Below are 16204 nucleotides of genomic sequence, written 5' to 3' on the forward strand. Positions count from 1 at the left end.
CACTTCCGGTTCTGGCTGAATTTAAATGGAGCCTACCCCAACCAATGTGTTTTGGATGGCCACTCTCTCAATAAAGTAGACTGTTAGTCTGTTATGTGACTCAGCGACCACATGAGACACACACCCACACACAGGGGAGACAATAGCAAAGGATACTGGTACACACAAAAGGAGAGAGAGAGACAGAGACAGAGACACAGAGAGAGAGAGACACAGAGAGAGAGAGAGACAGAGACAGAGACAGAGACAGAGACAGAGGAGAGAGAGAGAGAGACAGAGAGAGACAGAGAGAGACAGAGAGAGAGAGAGAGAGAGAGACAGAGAGAGAGAGAGAGAGAGAGAGAGAGAGAGAGAGAGAGAGAGAGAGAGAGAGAGAGAGAGAGAGAGAGAGAGAGAGAGAGAGAGAGAGAGAGAGAGAGAGAGAGAGAGAGAGAGAGAGAGAGAGAGAGAGAGAGAGAGAGAGAGAGAGAGAGAGAGAGAGAGAGAGAGAGAGAGAGAGGAGAGAGAGAGAGAGAGAGAGAGAGAGAGAGAGAGAGAGAGAGAGAGAGAGAGAGAGAGAGAGCTCTGTGGGGACGAGGTGGTTTCTGTCTTTCATTAAGACTACTATTTTACGAGCTTGTAAACCTCTGAATGATTAAAAAAGAGAAACTAAAAAAGGGAGAAACCGTCCAGTCATGTTTTGGGCAAACACTCATCTCTTTCTCTTTTATGGGTTCACCTTAAAATAATGCAAACATCCTCCCCTCTGTTCTTCCTGCTAGCTAGACTCTAGAGGGTTAGTGCAAAGCCACATCTGAGTGCCATTGGGGCAGGTGGGATAAACAACATGCATACAGAGGCTCGTGAAAATACACACTTATACACACACTCACTATTGGGCAGCAGCATCGCATGCAAGGCTCTCCTTGTGTGTGGTCAGACTAGGGGCTGAATCAGTGTGATCAAACACTATCTAAATCAGTTATAAGACCCCTATCTACATGACTCAGATTCTTGTATGTCACAACATCATTACACTACTATGGACCTCTTTACACTTCACTACTTTGATGACACAATCTAGGTCCAGGAGAGATACTGTAGTGTAAAGAGACAGATCTAGATTTTCTCTTCAGGAGATGTCTCCCACACTACCTCCGGAGGAAGTGAGGGAGGCAACTACACGACATACCCCCCCACACCACATGTCCCTGCAAAAATTACATTCATTACCCTAATACCAGCAGACAGCATTTGGTTTGCCTATATACTACAGTATTTACGGTATGCTAATATCTGCACTTACACTGGAAGCAAGAATGTGGCTTTGGCCACACCACATGAAGGTTAGTGTAAACAGAAAAGTTGCAAATCTAGTGTTGAAGAGAGATAGACAGTGTGCCTAGAGGAAGGGTGTTGTATTGGTAAGGACATGGGACACAATTATGTTAGTTCCAGGAACGTCTTCACTAAGATACAACAGAGCATTATGGGTACTGTAGTTCATCATGCTACAGGTGTGAGCGCAGGAGGACAGGGAAGGTGTGAGGTAAGGTACAGGAGGAGAATACTTGCCCAATTCCACTGAGGGGGTTCCAACACACGGAGAAGACAGGGGTGAGAAGGTCAGCAGGAGAGGAAGGAGGGAAGGGGGAGCGGGAAAGAGAAGGGGACAGGAAAGAAGCAAACAGGGGTACACAATATTTTATTCTTCTGAATGTTGAATAAGAACATTGCAGCTTGAACAGGATGTACGAGAAACGGGTTTCCCGTTTTACTGTAGAAGACAGATGATCAACTCAGGGACCGTCCCAATCACCTAAGGGACTGACTGGTAGGAAAGTAAGACAGATTGTGTGTCTGTGTGTGTGCTCATGGGGGACCGAACAGACCCACAGGAGGTACCCAGACAAACTGAACTTCCCACGAAGACCTGTGTATATGTGTGTATATGTGTATGTGTGTGTGTGTGTGTGTGTGTGTGTGTGTGTGTGTGTGTGTGTGTGTGTGTGTGTGTGTGTGTGTGTGTGTGTGTGTGTGTGTGTGTGTGTGTGTGTGTGTGTGTGTGTGTGTGTGTGTGTGTGTGTGTATGTGTGTGTGTGTGTGTGTGTGTGTGTGTGTGTGTGTGTGTGTGTGTATGTGTATCCCAGTGGTAAGGGACAGTGGAGTGTGGAGAGGGGAATAAAACAGACCCACAGGAGATAACCAGACCACGAAGACAGAAACACAGACCTTCCTATGGAAGACCCATCATCCTAACCCAATGACTGTCTAACAACACACAATGATTTGACTAATGGGAATCTCACAGCTTGAAGGGGACATGAGAGGGGAGTTTGTACACATGTGACAATAAGTGTAGTGTGTGAGAGAGAGCGAATGAGAGAGAGGGAGTGTGTTTGTGCTCACAGACAAGCTGAAAAGTGAGGCTTCCTTTAACCCTTATGTGGTATACATTTGTTTTGTCATTCTGTCTACATTTGCGGCCAAAAGTTCTGAGAATTACACAAATATAAATGTTCACAAAGTCTGCTGCCTCAGTGTCTTTAGATATTTTTGTTAGATGTTACTATGGAATACTGAAGTATAATTACAAGCATTTCATAAGTGTCAAAGGCTTTTATTGACAATTACATGAAGTTGATGCAAAGAGTCAATATTTGCAGTGTTGACCTTCTTTTTCAAGACCTCTGCAATCCGCCCTGGCATGCTGTCAATTAACTTTTGGGCCACATCCTGACTGATGGCAGCCCATTCTTGCATAATCAATGCTTAGAGTTTGTTGGAATTTGTGGGTTTTTGTTTGTCCACCTGCCTCTTGAGGATTGACCACAAGTTCTCAATGGGATTAAGGTCTGGGGAGTTTCTTGGCCATGGACCCAAAGTATCAATGTTTTGTTCCCCGAGCCACTTAATTATCACTTTTGCCTCATGGCAAGGTGCTCCATCATGCTGGAAAATGTATTGTTCGTCACCAAACTGTTCCTGGCTGGTTTGGAAAAGTTTCTCTTGGAGGATGTGTTTGTACCATTCTTTATTCCTGGCTGTGTTCTTAGGCAAAATTGTGAGTGAGCCCACTCCCTTGGCTGAGAAGCAACACCACACATGAATGGTCTCAGGATGCTTTACTGTTGGCATGACACAGGACTGATGGTAGCGCTCACTGTGTCTTCTCCGGACAAGCTTTTTTCCAGATGCCCCAAACAATCGGAAAGGGGATTCAGAGAAAATGACTACCCCAGTCCTCAGCAGTCCAATCCCTGTACCTTTTGCAGAATATCAGTCTATCCCTTTTGTTTTTCCCGGAGAGAAGTGTCTTCTTTGCTGCCCTTCTTGACACCAGGCCATCCTCCAATAGTCTTCGCCTCACTGTGCGTGCAGATGCACTCACACCTGCCTGCTGCCATTCCTGAGCAAGCTCTGTACTGGTGGTGCCCCGATCCCACAGCTGAATCAACTTTAGGAGACGGTCCTGGCGCTTGCTGGACTTTCTTGGGTGCCCTGAAACCTTCTTCACAACAATTGAACCGCTCTCTTGAAGTTCCTGATTGGTTGATTTAGGTGCAATCTTACTGGCAGCAATATCCTTGCCTGTGAAGCCCTTTTTTGTGCAAAGCAATGATGACGGCACGTGTTTCCTTGCAAGTAACCATGTTTGACAGAGGAAGAACGATGATTCCAAGCACCACCCTCCTTTGAAGCTTCCAGTCTGTTATTCAAACTCAATCAGCATGACAGAGTGATCTCCAGTCTTGACCTCGTCAACACTCACACCTGTGTTAACGGGAGAATCACTGACATGATGTCAGCTGGTCCTTTTGTGGCAGGGCTGAAATGCAGTGGAAATGTTTTGGGGGGATTCAGTTCATTTGCATGGAAAAGAGGGACTTAGCAATTAATTGCAATTCATCTGATCACTCTTCATAACATTCTGGAGAATATGCAAATTGCCATCATACAAACTGAGGCAGCAGACTTTGTGAAAATTAATATTTGTGTCATTCTCAAAACTTTTGGCCACGATTGTATATGCAAAGGAAATGTTTACTGCATAAAAGGTCGTGCCTTGATATAGGTCTGGAGGTTAAAGGGATTTAGAATGCTACTTACATTTGGCCTGGGTGATGGTGTCTCCGATAGTAGTGTGGATGTAATGCAGGCTGTACACTGGAAGGACCAAGGCTAGACTGGGAGGAGCACACACACACACACACCACACACACCACACACACACACACACACACACACACACACACACACACACACACACACACACACACACACACACACACACACACACACACAGAATAATAGGCACACACGAATAGGTGCACACGCACAGAGATTAGTAGGTGCACACACACTTACATGCCACACACCACAACATTTTCATATTTTGCACAGTTCTAACAAAGAACACATTTGCTTTGCTTTTTTTTATAAGTACATTTATCATATGTACAGTTCACTCCTCGCAACTTTGTAAAAGTTATCATTCCCCATTCAAATGCAATATTTCTTATTTTGCTCCAGATATCTGCATGCTCCAGTTTAGTGCACACATATAGGACAGTCTCAAAAGGGTTTGGACTAGGTGGTACACACACATATAGGACAGTCTCAAAAGGGTTTGGACTAGGTGGTACACACACATATAGGACAGTCTCAAAAGGGTTTGGACTAGGTGGTACACACACATTACGGACAGTCTCAAAAGGGTTTGGACTAGGTGGTACACACACATATAGGACTGTCTCAAAAGGGTTTTGGACTAGGTGGTACACACACATATAGGACTGTCTCAAAAGGGTTTGGACTAGGTGGTACACACACAATTAGGACTGTCTCAAAAGGGTTTGGACTAGGTGGTACACACACACATAGGACAGTCTCAAGAGGGTTTGGACTAGGTGGTACACACACATTACGGACAGTCTCAAAAGGGTTTGGACTAGGTGGTACACACACATATAGGACAGTCTCAACAGGGTTTGGACTAGGTGGTACACACACATATAGGACAGTCTCAAAAGGGTTTGGACTAGGTGGTACACACACATTACGGACAGTCTCAAAAGGGTTTGGACTAGGTGGTACACACACATATAGGACAGTCTCAAAAGGGTTTGGACTAGGTGGTACACACACATATAGGACAGTCTCAAAAGGGTTTGGACTAGGTGGTACACACACATATAGGACAGTCTCAAAAGGGTTTGGACTAGGTGGCACACACACATTTAGGACTGTCTCAAAAGGGTTTGGACTAGGTGGTACACAGCTACAACCAGAAGTTACTTTGTTTGTAGCAGGTTATGAGAACTTACGCAGCAGGTTAGGAGAATTCACTTAACAGGTTAAGAGAATTGGGTTAAGGTTAGGATTAGTTAAAACGCTCTCCTAACTAGATAGAGGACTCATCTTTGTATCTGTGCCATTATTGTGTCTGTTACAGCATGGGCAGCGTCATTGAGGCAATCTCCATTTCGAAGTAGTACATTTTCTTCTTCACAATTGGCTGATTCCTCCTGATGACCCGGTTGGACATAACTCCAACAGGGTCACCAGGAGGGATCAGCCAATGAAGTTGGATGTCCACCCAGTTGACTACATTAAAATCTGAGATTTGCATAACTAACCCAAGATAGACCACAGACTGTCATTTCCAATGGGAGCAAATTCATTATAGTGGGCAGAACAGGCAAGGAGGAGGACAGAGACAAGCACGAGCTAGCGAGATCCCATTGGCGTGTTCTAGCATGTATTTGCATATTTCCCTTAGGGAACACATACTCTGAAGTGTGCATGTGCAATAGCTCAATTCGCCCTTACACCCCTTCTAAACAACGAAACATTTTGAAACCTTGGCAAAGGGTAGTCTAGAAAACATAGTCCACTCTGTAAAATATTCTAGTCTTGGGGACAGAAAACTGTATCAAATGCTTAAAAATCGATGAGAAATTATCAGAATATCGGCCAAAATCCATCCAGCTCCATCTTCTCCCACTGCCTGCCACTGGGCTTCCTCTCATCACCATTTTTGGTGGCGAGTGGAAATGTCACCAGGAAACTTCAAATTTACACTTCCGGTGAAATATCTGGCTCCTTGTTCTATCTGCGTTAAAATGTTGGAAGCCCTCAATGGCGCTACCTGTGCTAAAACTGCCTTTGGCCACTAGAGGCCCCTGTTATTCTCTATGGCCACGACCTCTCAAGCGGTTGCATTGATCAGGTGTCAGTGCACTACTAGTAGTCATAAGAGATGAAAACAGTGACCCCTATTGTTCTTCTAGATAGGGCCCTGAGTTTTTATGGAACCTAGTTATATGCCTTGACCAGGTAAAACTCCAGACTCTTGACCCATGAGAGTTTTCTTGGTCAAGTCACGTGGTCAGAATAAAAACTCAAAAGGCCCTAAAAATGAATACTGTACATGGTATACTCAGGTAGGGGTACAAATACAGTACATGTAGCTGTTACCTGTAATCTGTACCCTTTACAGGGGCATATGTGTACGATCTTTCGCTTCGGTCTATGTACCGCTGTGGAGCAGAACACACATTTGTCACCAAAGGGACAGCTCACCCCGAAATAGTCTAAAAATGTGTTTTTGTTTTTCCATCATGTTTTAGTTTACCTCATCCTGGGACTTCACTAGTGTGTGTACGGTGCGGTGGCCGGTTTCTCCATTAATCATGTTCGTTCTTATCTGAGGACAAAAAACACTTAGCTCTTAGGAGCAAGTTCAACCCACAACAGGATAGAATGTGGACACAAAGGTGGAAGCATTGAAGAAGACCGTCAGTGGTCTCCATCTTACCTCTACTTTAATCTCATCCTCCAGCTCAGCGTCCAGGAAGTCCAGAGTTACAGGCTCCTGAAATTTAGGATTCTAGAGTGCGAGACAGAGAGTGCGAGACAGAGAGCGAGAGACAGAGAGCGAGAGAGAGAGAGCGAGAGAGAGAGAGAGAGAGAAAGTGCGAGAGAGAAAGTGCGAGAGAAAGTGCGAGAGAGAAAGTGCGAGACAGAGTAAGAGAGAGTGATAGAGAGACAGGGAGTGCAGAGTGTTTTATAGATTGAATCAACCCAGGAAAGAGTTCACCCAGGAATTATTTAAGACAGTCTATGTGAAATGACCTTTAAGGGTGGCATTAGTCATGCAATAGAGAACAGACCTGTGAAAAAAACAGCCTACCTGCCTATTTGAAATATTATGGTTATTTTGCTTACTGCCAATTAGTCATGCAAACATTTCCCTATGTCCAGATGAAAATGATTTCCAGTCAGGATTTGTCTCAATCTTTGTCCGTGAACCCTTCATCATGAGCCTAGACAGATACAGCACCAGAACTCCAAAACAAACTTTATGAAATATGAGTTGAGATATTAACAGGAGCTAAACTAACCATTTAATACAGACAAGGTACAAACACAAACATACAAAGATAAACTATGTGCCAACTTTACCCTGTCTTCATGTACTTATCACTTTACCTCTACCTACATGTACATATTACCTCAACTAACCTGTGCTCCGCACATTGACTCTGTACCGGTACCCCCTGTATACAGCCTTGCTACTGTTATTTTGTTGTTGCTCTTTAATTGTTTGTTATTTCTCTATTTTATTCTTTTTTATTTTTGTTTTTATACATTTTTTACTTCAGTTTCTTTTAGTATATACTTTAACACTTATTTTTCTTAAAACTGCATTGTTGGTTAAGGGCCTGTAAGTAAGCATTTCACTGTAAGGTCTGGCTCATGTTGTATTTAGCGCATGTGACAAATACAATTTGATATCTACCTCAGGTACCTTATTATTATCTATCCTGATGCCTAGTCACTTTATCCTGCCTTCATGTACATATCTACCTCAAATACCTTATTATTATCTATCCTGATGCCTAGTCACTTTACCCTGCCTTCATGTACATATCTACCTCAAATACCTTATTATTATCTATCCTGATGCCTAGTCACTTTACCCTGCCTTCATGTACATATCTACCTCAAATACCTTATTATTATCTATCCTGATGCCCAGTCACTTTACCCTGCCTTCATGTACATATCTACCTCAAATACCTTATTATTATCTATCATGATGTCTAGTCACTTTACCCTGCCTTCATGTACATATCTACCTCAAATACCTTATTATTATCTATCCTGATGCCTAGTCACTTTACCCTGCCTTTGTGTACATATCTACCTCAAATACCTTATTATTATCTATCATGATGTCTAGTCACTTTACCCTGCTTTCATGTACATATCTACCTCAAATACCTTATTATTATCTATCCTGATGCCTAGTCACTTTACCCTGGCTTCATGTACATTTCTACCTCAAATACCTTATTATTATCTATCCTGATGCCTAGTCACGTTACCCTGCCTTCATGTACATATCTACCTCAAATAACTTATTATTATCTATCCTGATGCCTAGTCACTTTACCCTGGCTTCATGTACATGTCTACCTCAAATACCTCATACCTGTGCACATGGATCTGGTACTGGTACTCCCTGTATATAGTCCCACATTGATCTGGTACTGGTACTCCCTGTATATAGCTCCACATTGATCTGGTACTGGTACTCCCTGTATATAGTCTCACATTGATCTGGTACTGGTACTCCCTGTATATAGTCCCACATTGATCTGGTACTGGTACTCCCTGTATATAGCTCCACATTGATCTGGTACTGGTACTCCATGTATATAGCTCCACATTGATCTGGTACTGGTACTCCCTGTATATAGCTCCACATTGATCTGGTACTGGTACTCCCTGTATATAGTCCCACATTGATCTGGTACTGGTACTCCCTGTATATAGCCCCACATTGATCTGGTACTGGTACTCCCTGTATATAGCTCCACATTGATCTGGTACTGGTACTCCCTGTATATAGCTCCACATTGATCTGGTACTGGTACTCCCTGTGTATAGCTCCACATTGATCTGGTACTGGTACTCCCTGTATATAGCTCCACATTGATCTGGTACTGGTACTCCCTGTATATAGTCCCACATTGATCTGGTACTGGTACTCCCTGTATATAGCTCCACATTAATCTGGTACTGGTACTCCCTGTATATAGCTTCACATTGATCTGGTACTGGTACACCCTGTATATAGCTCCACATTGATATGGTACTGGTACTCCCTATATATATAGAGAGGTAGGTAGCCTAGTGGTTAGAGCATTGGGCCAGTAACAGAAAAGTTGCTAGATCGAATCCCTGAGCTGACAAGTTAAAAATCTGTCGTTCTGCCCCTGAACAAGGCAGTTAACCAACCGTTCCTAAGCTTTCATTGTAAATAAGAATTTGTTCTTAAAGTGACTTGGATTGGATTGAAGGATTGTTGGGAAAACCACAAGTTGTCATCTTCAAGTTTTCACCAAATATCAAATAAAATTATATTCATCACGTGCTGAAAACAACTTGTGCAGACTTTACAGTGAAATGCTTGCTAACTAACCTTTCTCAACAATGCAGAGTTAAAATAATAATAATATAAAATAGTAACTAACACGAGGAATTAAACAAAATACACAAGAATGGAGCTATATACAGGGAGTACCAGATCAATGTGGAGCTGTATATATAATTAATTTGATCTTTCCTTATCTAGGCAAGTCAGTTAATATCACCAAACCACAGCATGTATCTGAAGTATTTACCCATACTTGTGTTTTTATTTAATGCACAGTAATGATGTTTTGATACAAGAACACCAGTGACATATTTCCTCAGGGCAGTTTACGGGAAAGCTGTGAGGCGGACCTTAAACTAAAGACTGATGTGAAACACATGGCTACGTGGGCGTAAACTCCATGTTCTCCCTCTGTTTGTTGTGTGGAAATCATGAAGTGTCCCTCGCAAACCTTCTCTACACAAACCCATATGGTGACCTTTTCCGAGATAGCTTTGTTTGGCTAGCTTCCCCTAGTGCTAAGGGTGGCTAGGCTACGCTAGGGTAATGCTAAGCTATGCTAGCCTAACACTAGGCTAACGGTAGGCTAACGCCAGGCTGCTAAATCTCCCATGCCTTGCTAACAGATATATTGGGGCTTTGCTTAACAAGGTTGTGCAGCATACTGTGATTAAAGGAACATATGAGTGTTGTAGTTGTGTGTGTGTGTGTGTGTGTGTGTGTGTGTGTGTGTGTGTGTGTGTGTGTGTGTGTGTGTGTGTGTGTGTGTGTGTGTGTGTGTGTGTGTGTGTGTGTGTGTGTGTGTGTGTGTGTGTTTGCTGTACCTTTGGGCAGAGGTTGGGATGCAGCAAGACGTAACCGTTGGGGTCAATGGCAAAGTAATAGCCATTTGGTCCAAACTACAAGAGATAGAAAGAGACGGGATAGTTAGTGTGTGTGTCGATGGTATTGATGGAGTTCTGGATACTTAACATAGGCTATGTGGGTATGTGCTAGTGTGTGTGCGTACTTACTGTAAATCTTGGCGTTAGTCTTTTGATGTCGTCCAGAGACACATCGATAGCCATCACTCCCAGGATCAGCTGGTTTTGGGGCCTCTGGGAGAAAAAAACAAACAAGGAAAAGTGGTATGAGACCAAAACAAAGCCTTATATAGTACCTCACTCTGAGGGACCCCTAGTGCTTCACACACACAGTAGTATATCACTCAGAGGGACCCCTAGTGCTTCACACACACAGCAGTATATCACTCAGAGGGACCCCTAGTGCTTCACACACACAGTAGTATATCACTCAGAGGGACCCCTAGTGCTTCACACACACAGTAGTATATCACTCAGAGGGACCCCTAGTGGTTCACACACACAGTAGTATATCAATCACTCAGAGGGACCCCTAGTGGTTCACACACACAGTAGTACATCACTCAGAGGGACCCCTAGTGGTTCACACACACTGCAGTATATCACTCAGAGGGACCCCTAGTGGTTCACACACACAGCAGTATATCACTCAGAGGGACCCCTAGTGGTTCACACACACAGTAGTACATCACTCAGAGGGACCCCTAGTGCTTCACACACACAGTAGTATATCACTCAGAGGGACCCCTAGTGGTTCACACACACAGTAGTATATCAATCACTCAGAGGGACCCCTAGTGGTTCACACACACAGTAGTACATCACTCAGAGGGACCCCTAGTGCTTCACACACACAGTAGTATATCACTCAGAGGGACCCCTAGTGGTTCACACACACAGTAGTACATCACTCAGAGGGACCCCTAGTTCTTCACACACACAGTAGTACATCACTCAGAGGGACCCCTAGTGCTTCACACACACAGTAGTATATCACTCAGAGGGACCCCTAGTCCTTCACACACACAGCAGTATATCACTCAGAGGGACCCCTAGTGCTTCACACACACAGTAGTATATCAATCACTCAGAGGGACCCCTAGTGCTTCACACATACAGTAGTATATCACTCAGAGGGACCCCTACTGCTTCACACACACAGTAGTATATCACTCAGAGGGACCCCTAGTGCTTCACACATACAGTAGTATATCACTCAGAGGGACCCCTAGTGCTTCACACATACAGTAGTATATCACTCAGAGGGACCCCTAGTGCTTCACACACACAGCAGTATATCACTCAGAGGGACCCCTAGTGGTTCACACACACAGCAGTACATCACTCAGAGGGACCCCTAGTCCTTCACACACACAGCAGTATATCACTCAGAGGGACCCCTAGTGCTTCACGCACACAGTAGTATATCACTCAGAGGGACCCCTAGTCCTTCACACACACAGTAGTATATCACTCAGAGGGACCCCTAGTGCTTCACACACACAGCAGGCATTCACAAAAACAATTTTACTCCGATGACTCAAGTCCCTTGGCGACTTTAAAAAACATTTCCAAAGTGAAGAGCACAGTGGAGATAAAACATGTCCTTTAGAAATCCTTGTTGTTACTGTGACTCATTAACGAGTCATTCTCAGCCTGGCTTTAGTCATGACAGGTCCATCAAACACCATCCATGTATTGATACGTAGGCTATGTGTGCTGTTTTTAAATGTATGTAGTTCTGTACTTGAGCTGTTCTTGTCCACTAATTGTCTATGTTTAGTGTGGATCCCAGCAAAAGTAGCTGAGGATTTCACAACAAGGATCCTAATAAAATACCAAAATACCAAATAGCATCATCTTGAAGCAGTTAGCTACTGTTATCAGATGCCGTTGCTTCCTGTGGCACAGAGTGGGCAGCCTTTGAAGAGTGACACTATATCAGCAAAATGGCTGACAAGTACCTCAACAAGGAGATAGTAGAGGAAGAAAGGACCCACATCGTAATCGACTGCTGAGCTGACAAGGTAAAAATCTGTCGTTCTGCCCCTGAGCAAGGCAGTTAACGCACTGTTCCCAGTCCTGTGGTGTGACCCAGTGTTCAGTTCTGGAGGTGAACCTGGCTGAGAGGTCATCAACTCCCTGCTTCTGGGACATACTGCTGTGCAAATCAAACACACTTCTGAAAGCTCATTGCGGGAATGCAAGTAAATTAGTAAGTAAGCAAGTAAGCAGTCAGCCAGCCAGTCAGATAGCAGTCAGTCAACCAGCCAGCCAGTCAGTCAACCAGCCAGTCAGTCAGTTAGTCAACCAACCAGCCAGTCAGTCAGTCAGTCATACAGCCAGTCAGTCAACCAGTCAGTCAACCAGCCAGTCAGCCAGCAAGTCAGTCAACCAGTCAGTCAACCAGCCAGCCAGCCAGTCAATCAATCAGCCAGCCAGCCAGCCAGTCAGTCAGCCAGCCAGTCAGTCAGTCAGTCAGCCAGCCAGCCAGCCAGTCAGCGCTGTACCTGTAGTCCCCTCTCTTTGTCAGCTTTGGTGTTGGTCTTGTTGAAGACGGGAAGTGTTCCTGTGATCACCAGACCCAGCTCCTGTAAACCAGATCACATGTATTTTCAGTCAGTCTCCTTTAGAACAGCATGTCAACACCCCTACCGGTCTTATCAGACTGATAACAACAGGTATAATATGCACCATTTGAGGCTGGTGGGAGGAGCTATAGGAGGATGGGCTCATTGTAATGGCTGGACTGGAATCAATGCAACGGAGACAAACATGTGGTTTCAAAATGTTTGATGCGTTTAATACCGTTCCATTGAATCCATTCCAGCCATTACAATGAGCCCATCCTCCTATAAGTCCTCCCACCAGCCTCCTCTGCTATGCATTCTCTATGCAATAGTACTTGTAATGAAATAGTAGCCTGGTCCCATATCTGTTTGTGTTGTAAACTCAAGCACAAGCAGATATGGGACCAGGCTAATGTACTAGCCCTGTGGAGCAAGAACACAAGACAGATTAGAGTGAGAGTCCATAAAACTAACTTTCCATTGGTGTCAGAGAGGGCAATTAATGACGCAAATACACTTTCCAATACAAACACCAGCTATCTAGTTCTAAATACAAATAGCAGAAATAATGGGAAGCTGTGCAGGGTAGTATTTACAGTGTGAATTTGGGGACAACAAGGCATACACAGGGTGTCAAGCTGTTGACTATGGTAAGTGTAGATACTGTATTATAAACTTGCTCTGTGTGTCAGAGTGCAACTAGTGACGCAAACACCCTTCTAATACAAACACCAGCTGTCTAGTTCTAAAAGTAGCTCATATCAAAGTCAAGTTGCGTCCTGACTTAAACAGTGGATAAGGGATGAAAGTGCATCCGATAGAGAAAACGTCACGTTTCCATGTTCCATCATATAACATTGTTTACTATGGAACGATCCGGGGAAAAAACGAGAAAGAAATCTTCCCCGAAATGAATGGACTCAAAATGACATGTCTTTGCAGGTAACCAGACACAGGGCCATGTGGTGTGTGTGTATGTGTGTGAGTGCCGGTTTGCTTGTGTGTGTGTGTGTGTGTGTGTGTGTGTGTGTGTGTGTGTGTGTGAGCACACACAGTGGGCCGCTATTGTGACGTGTGGCTGGAGAAGCATCTGTTTCCAGTAATGAGGTGGACAGCCTCCATCACCACGACAGGGAAGACACCATCTCTCTAGTGCGTCTGGATGGTCTTCATCGTGTTATGTGTGCTTACTGGAAATGTGCAATGCCCTCTGAACCTGTCATGGTGCAATCTGGAATCAGATGTCCTTATTGCACTGAGACTGTGTCATGCTGTTGGATTTGACACTATACATCCATCTTACTATGTCTCCAACTTCACGTTATATACAAAACAAAAATATAAACGCAACATGGAAAGTTTTGGTGCCATGTTTCACGAGCTGAAATAAAAGATCCCAGAAATGTTACGTTGGCACAAAAAGCTTATTTCTCTTAGATTTTGTATACAAATTTGTTTACATCCCTGTTACTGAGTGTTTGTCCTTTGCCAAGATAATCTATCCACTTGACAGATGTGGCATATCAAGAAGCTGATTAAACAGCATGATCATTACACAGATGCACCTTGCGCTGGAGACAATAAAAAGCCATTCTAAAATGTGCGGTTTTGTCACACAACACAATGCCACAAATGGCATGCTGACTGCAGGAATGTCCACCAGAGCTGTTGCCAGATAATTGTATGTTAATTTATCTACCATAAGCCGCCTCCAACGTCATTTTAGAGAACGTCCAACCGGCCTCACAACCGCAGACCACGTGTATGGCGTTGTGTGGGCGAGCGGTTTGCTGATGTCAATGTTGTGTGAACAGATTGCCCCATGGTGGCGGTGGGTTTATGGTCTGACCAGGCATAAGCTACGGACTACGAACACAAATGCATTTTATCGATGGCAATTTGAATGCACAGAGATACCGTGACGAGATCCTAAGACCCATTGTCATGCCATTCATTCGCACCATTACCTCCTGTTTCAGCATAATAATGCACAGCCCCATATTGCAAAGATCTGTGCACAATTCCTGGAAGCTGAACATTTCCCAGTTCTTTCATGGCTTGCATACTTACCAGACATGTCACCCATTGAGCATGTTTGGGATGCTCTGGATTGAAGTGTACAACAGCGTGTTCCAGTTCCCGCCAATATCCAGCAACTTCGCACAGCCATTGAAGAGGAGTGGGACAACATTCCACAGTTCACAATCCACAGCCTGATCAACTCTATGCGAAGGAGATGTGTCGCGCTGCATGAGGCAAATGGTGGTCAGACCAGATACTGACTGGTTTCTGATCCACTCCCCTACCTTTTTTAAGGTATCTATGACCAACAGATACATATCTGTATTCCCAGTCATGTGAAATCTATAGATTAGGGCCTAGTGACATTTTTTATTGATTGATTTTCTTATATGAACTGTAACTCAGTAAAATCTTTGAAATTGTTGCATGTTGCGTTTATATTTTTGTTCAGTATAAACATTGTTCTGAAGCCAGTCCCACCGTGTGTACTGGGTTGTTTCTGACTTGGCTCCGCTGCTGTTCAATAGAAATCAATACTGGTTGATTTATATTACACATATATTTTGACAGCTTGTTTCAGTGCACTCGGTCCTTGCCTTATCCACTGTTGAAGTTCATACAAAACTTGAACTTGATATGAGCTATTTCTAGAACCAGAAAGTGTGTGTTCATGTAAAATATGAACTTGATACGTGATATTTTTAGAACTAGGTATCTGGTGTTTGTATTGGAAAATTGTATTTGCGTCACTAGTTAGACTCTCGGACACCCTTAGCAAGTTTATATACAGTATGTGCATTAACCATAGTCAACAGTGTCTTGGCTGGTGGTACTGTAGTATTGGGAAGTACATTTGTTTCACTATTTGAAGCCTTTGACACCCAAGTTTGCATTAGTTCTACCCTCCACGGTTGGGGTAAAGTTGTACAAATATGTACAAATATTGAATTCCAATTAAATTCCAAAATATTAAATGTTTTTACATTTCCAATTCAATTCCAATAAAAAAAGTAAAAATATTCCAATTACATAACTTGAAAAAATGTCATTAAAATTTATTTCAAAGTAAATTCTCCACGAGTGAATTCAAGAATTGAATTGGAATTCCAGTTTAAATTGGAAATGACCCCAACTCTGGTACACTTTAATGTAAACTTGACCCCAACTCTGGTATACTTTAATGTAAACATGATCCCAACCCTGGTACACTTTAATGTAAACTTGACCCCAACCCTGGTACACTTTAATGTAAACTTGACCCCAACCCTGGTACACTTTAATGTAAACATGATCCCAACCCTGGTACACTTTAATGTAAACTT

General features: G+C 43.5%; 1 protein-coding gene across 2 annotated transcripts in view; it reads right to left on the reverse strand.

Annotated features, from left to right (window-relative positions):
* The window catches only part of LOC129838312 (voltage-dependent calcium channel subunit alpha-2/delta-1-like), a gene marked incomplete at its 5' end in the record, with an annotated part of 56583 nt that overhangs the window by 30845 nt on the left and 9534 nt on the right, over positions 1-16204 (reverse strand). For both annotated transcript variants that reach the window (XM_055905219.1, XM_055905218.1), the window contains 7 exon segments: positions 4090-4166; positions 6460-6521; positions 6617-6688; positions 6800-6871; positions 10252-10326; positions 10441-10524; positions 12801-12881. In XM_055905219.1, the coding sequence (XP_055761194.1) occupies positions 4090-4166; positions 6460-6521; positions 6617-6688; positions 6800-6871; positions 10252-10326; positions 10441-10524; positions 12801-12881 (523 nt within the window).

The sequence above is a fragment of the Salvelinus fontinalis genome, chromosome 39 (genome assembly GCF_029448725.1).
Source record: "Salvelinus fontinalis isolate EN_2023a chromosome 39, ASM2944872v1, whole genome shotgun sequence".
Taxonomy (NCBI): Eukaryota; Metazoa; Chordata; class Actinopteri; order Salmoniformes; family Salmonidae; genus Salvelinus; species Salvelinus fontinalis.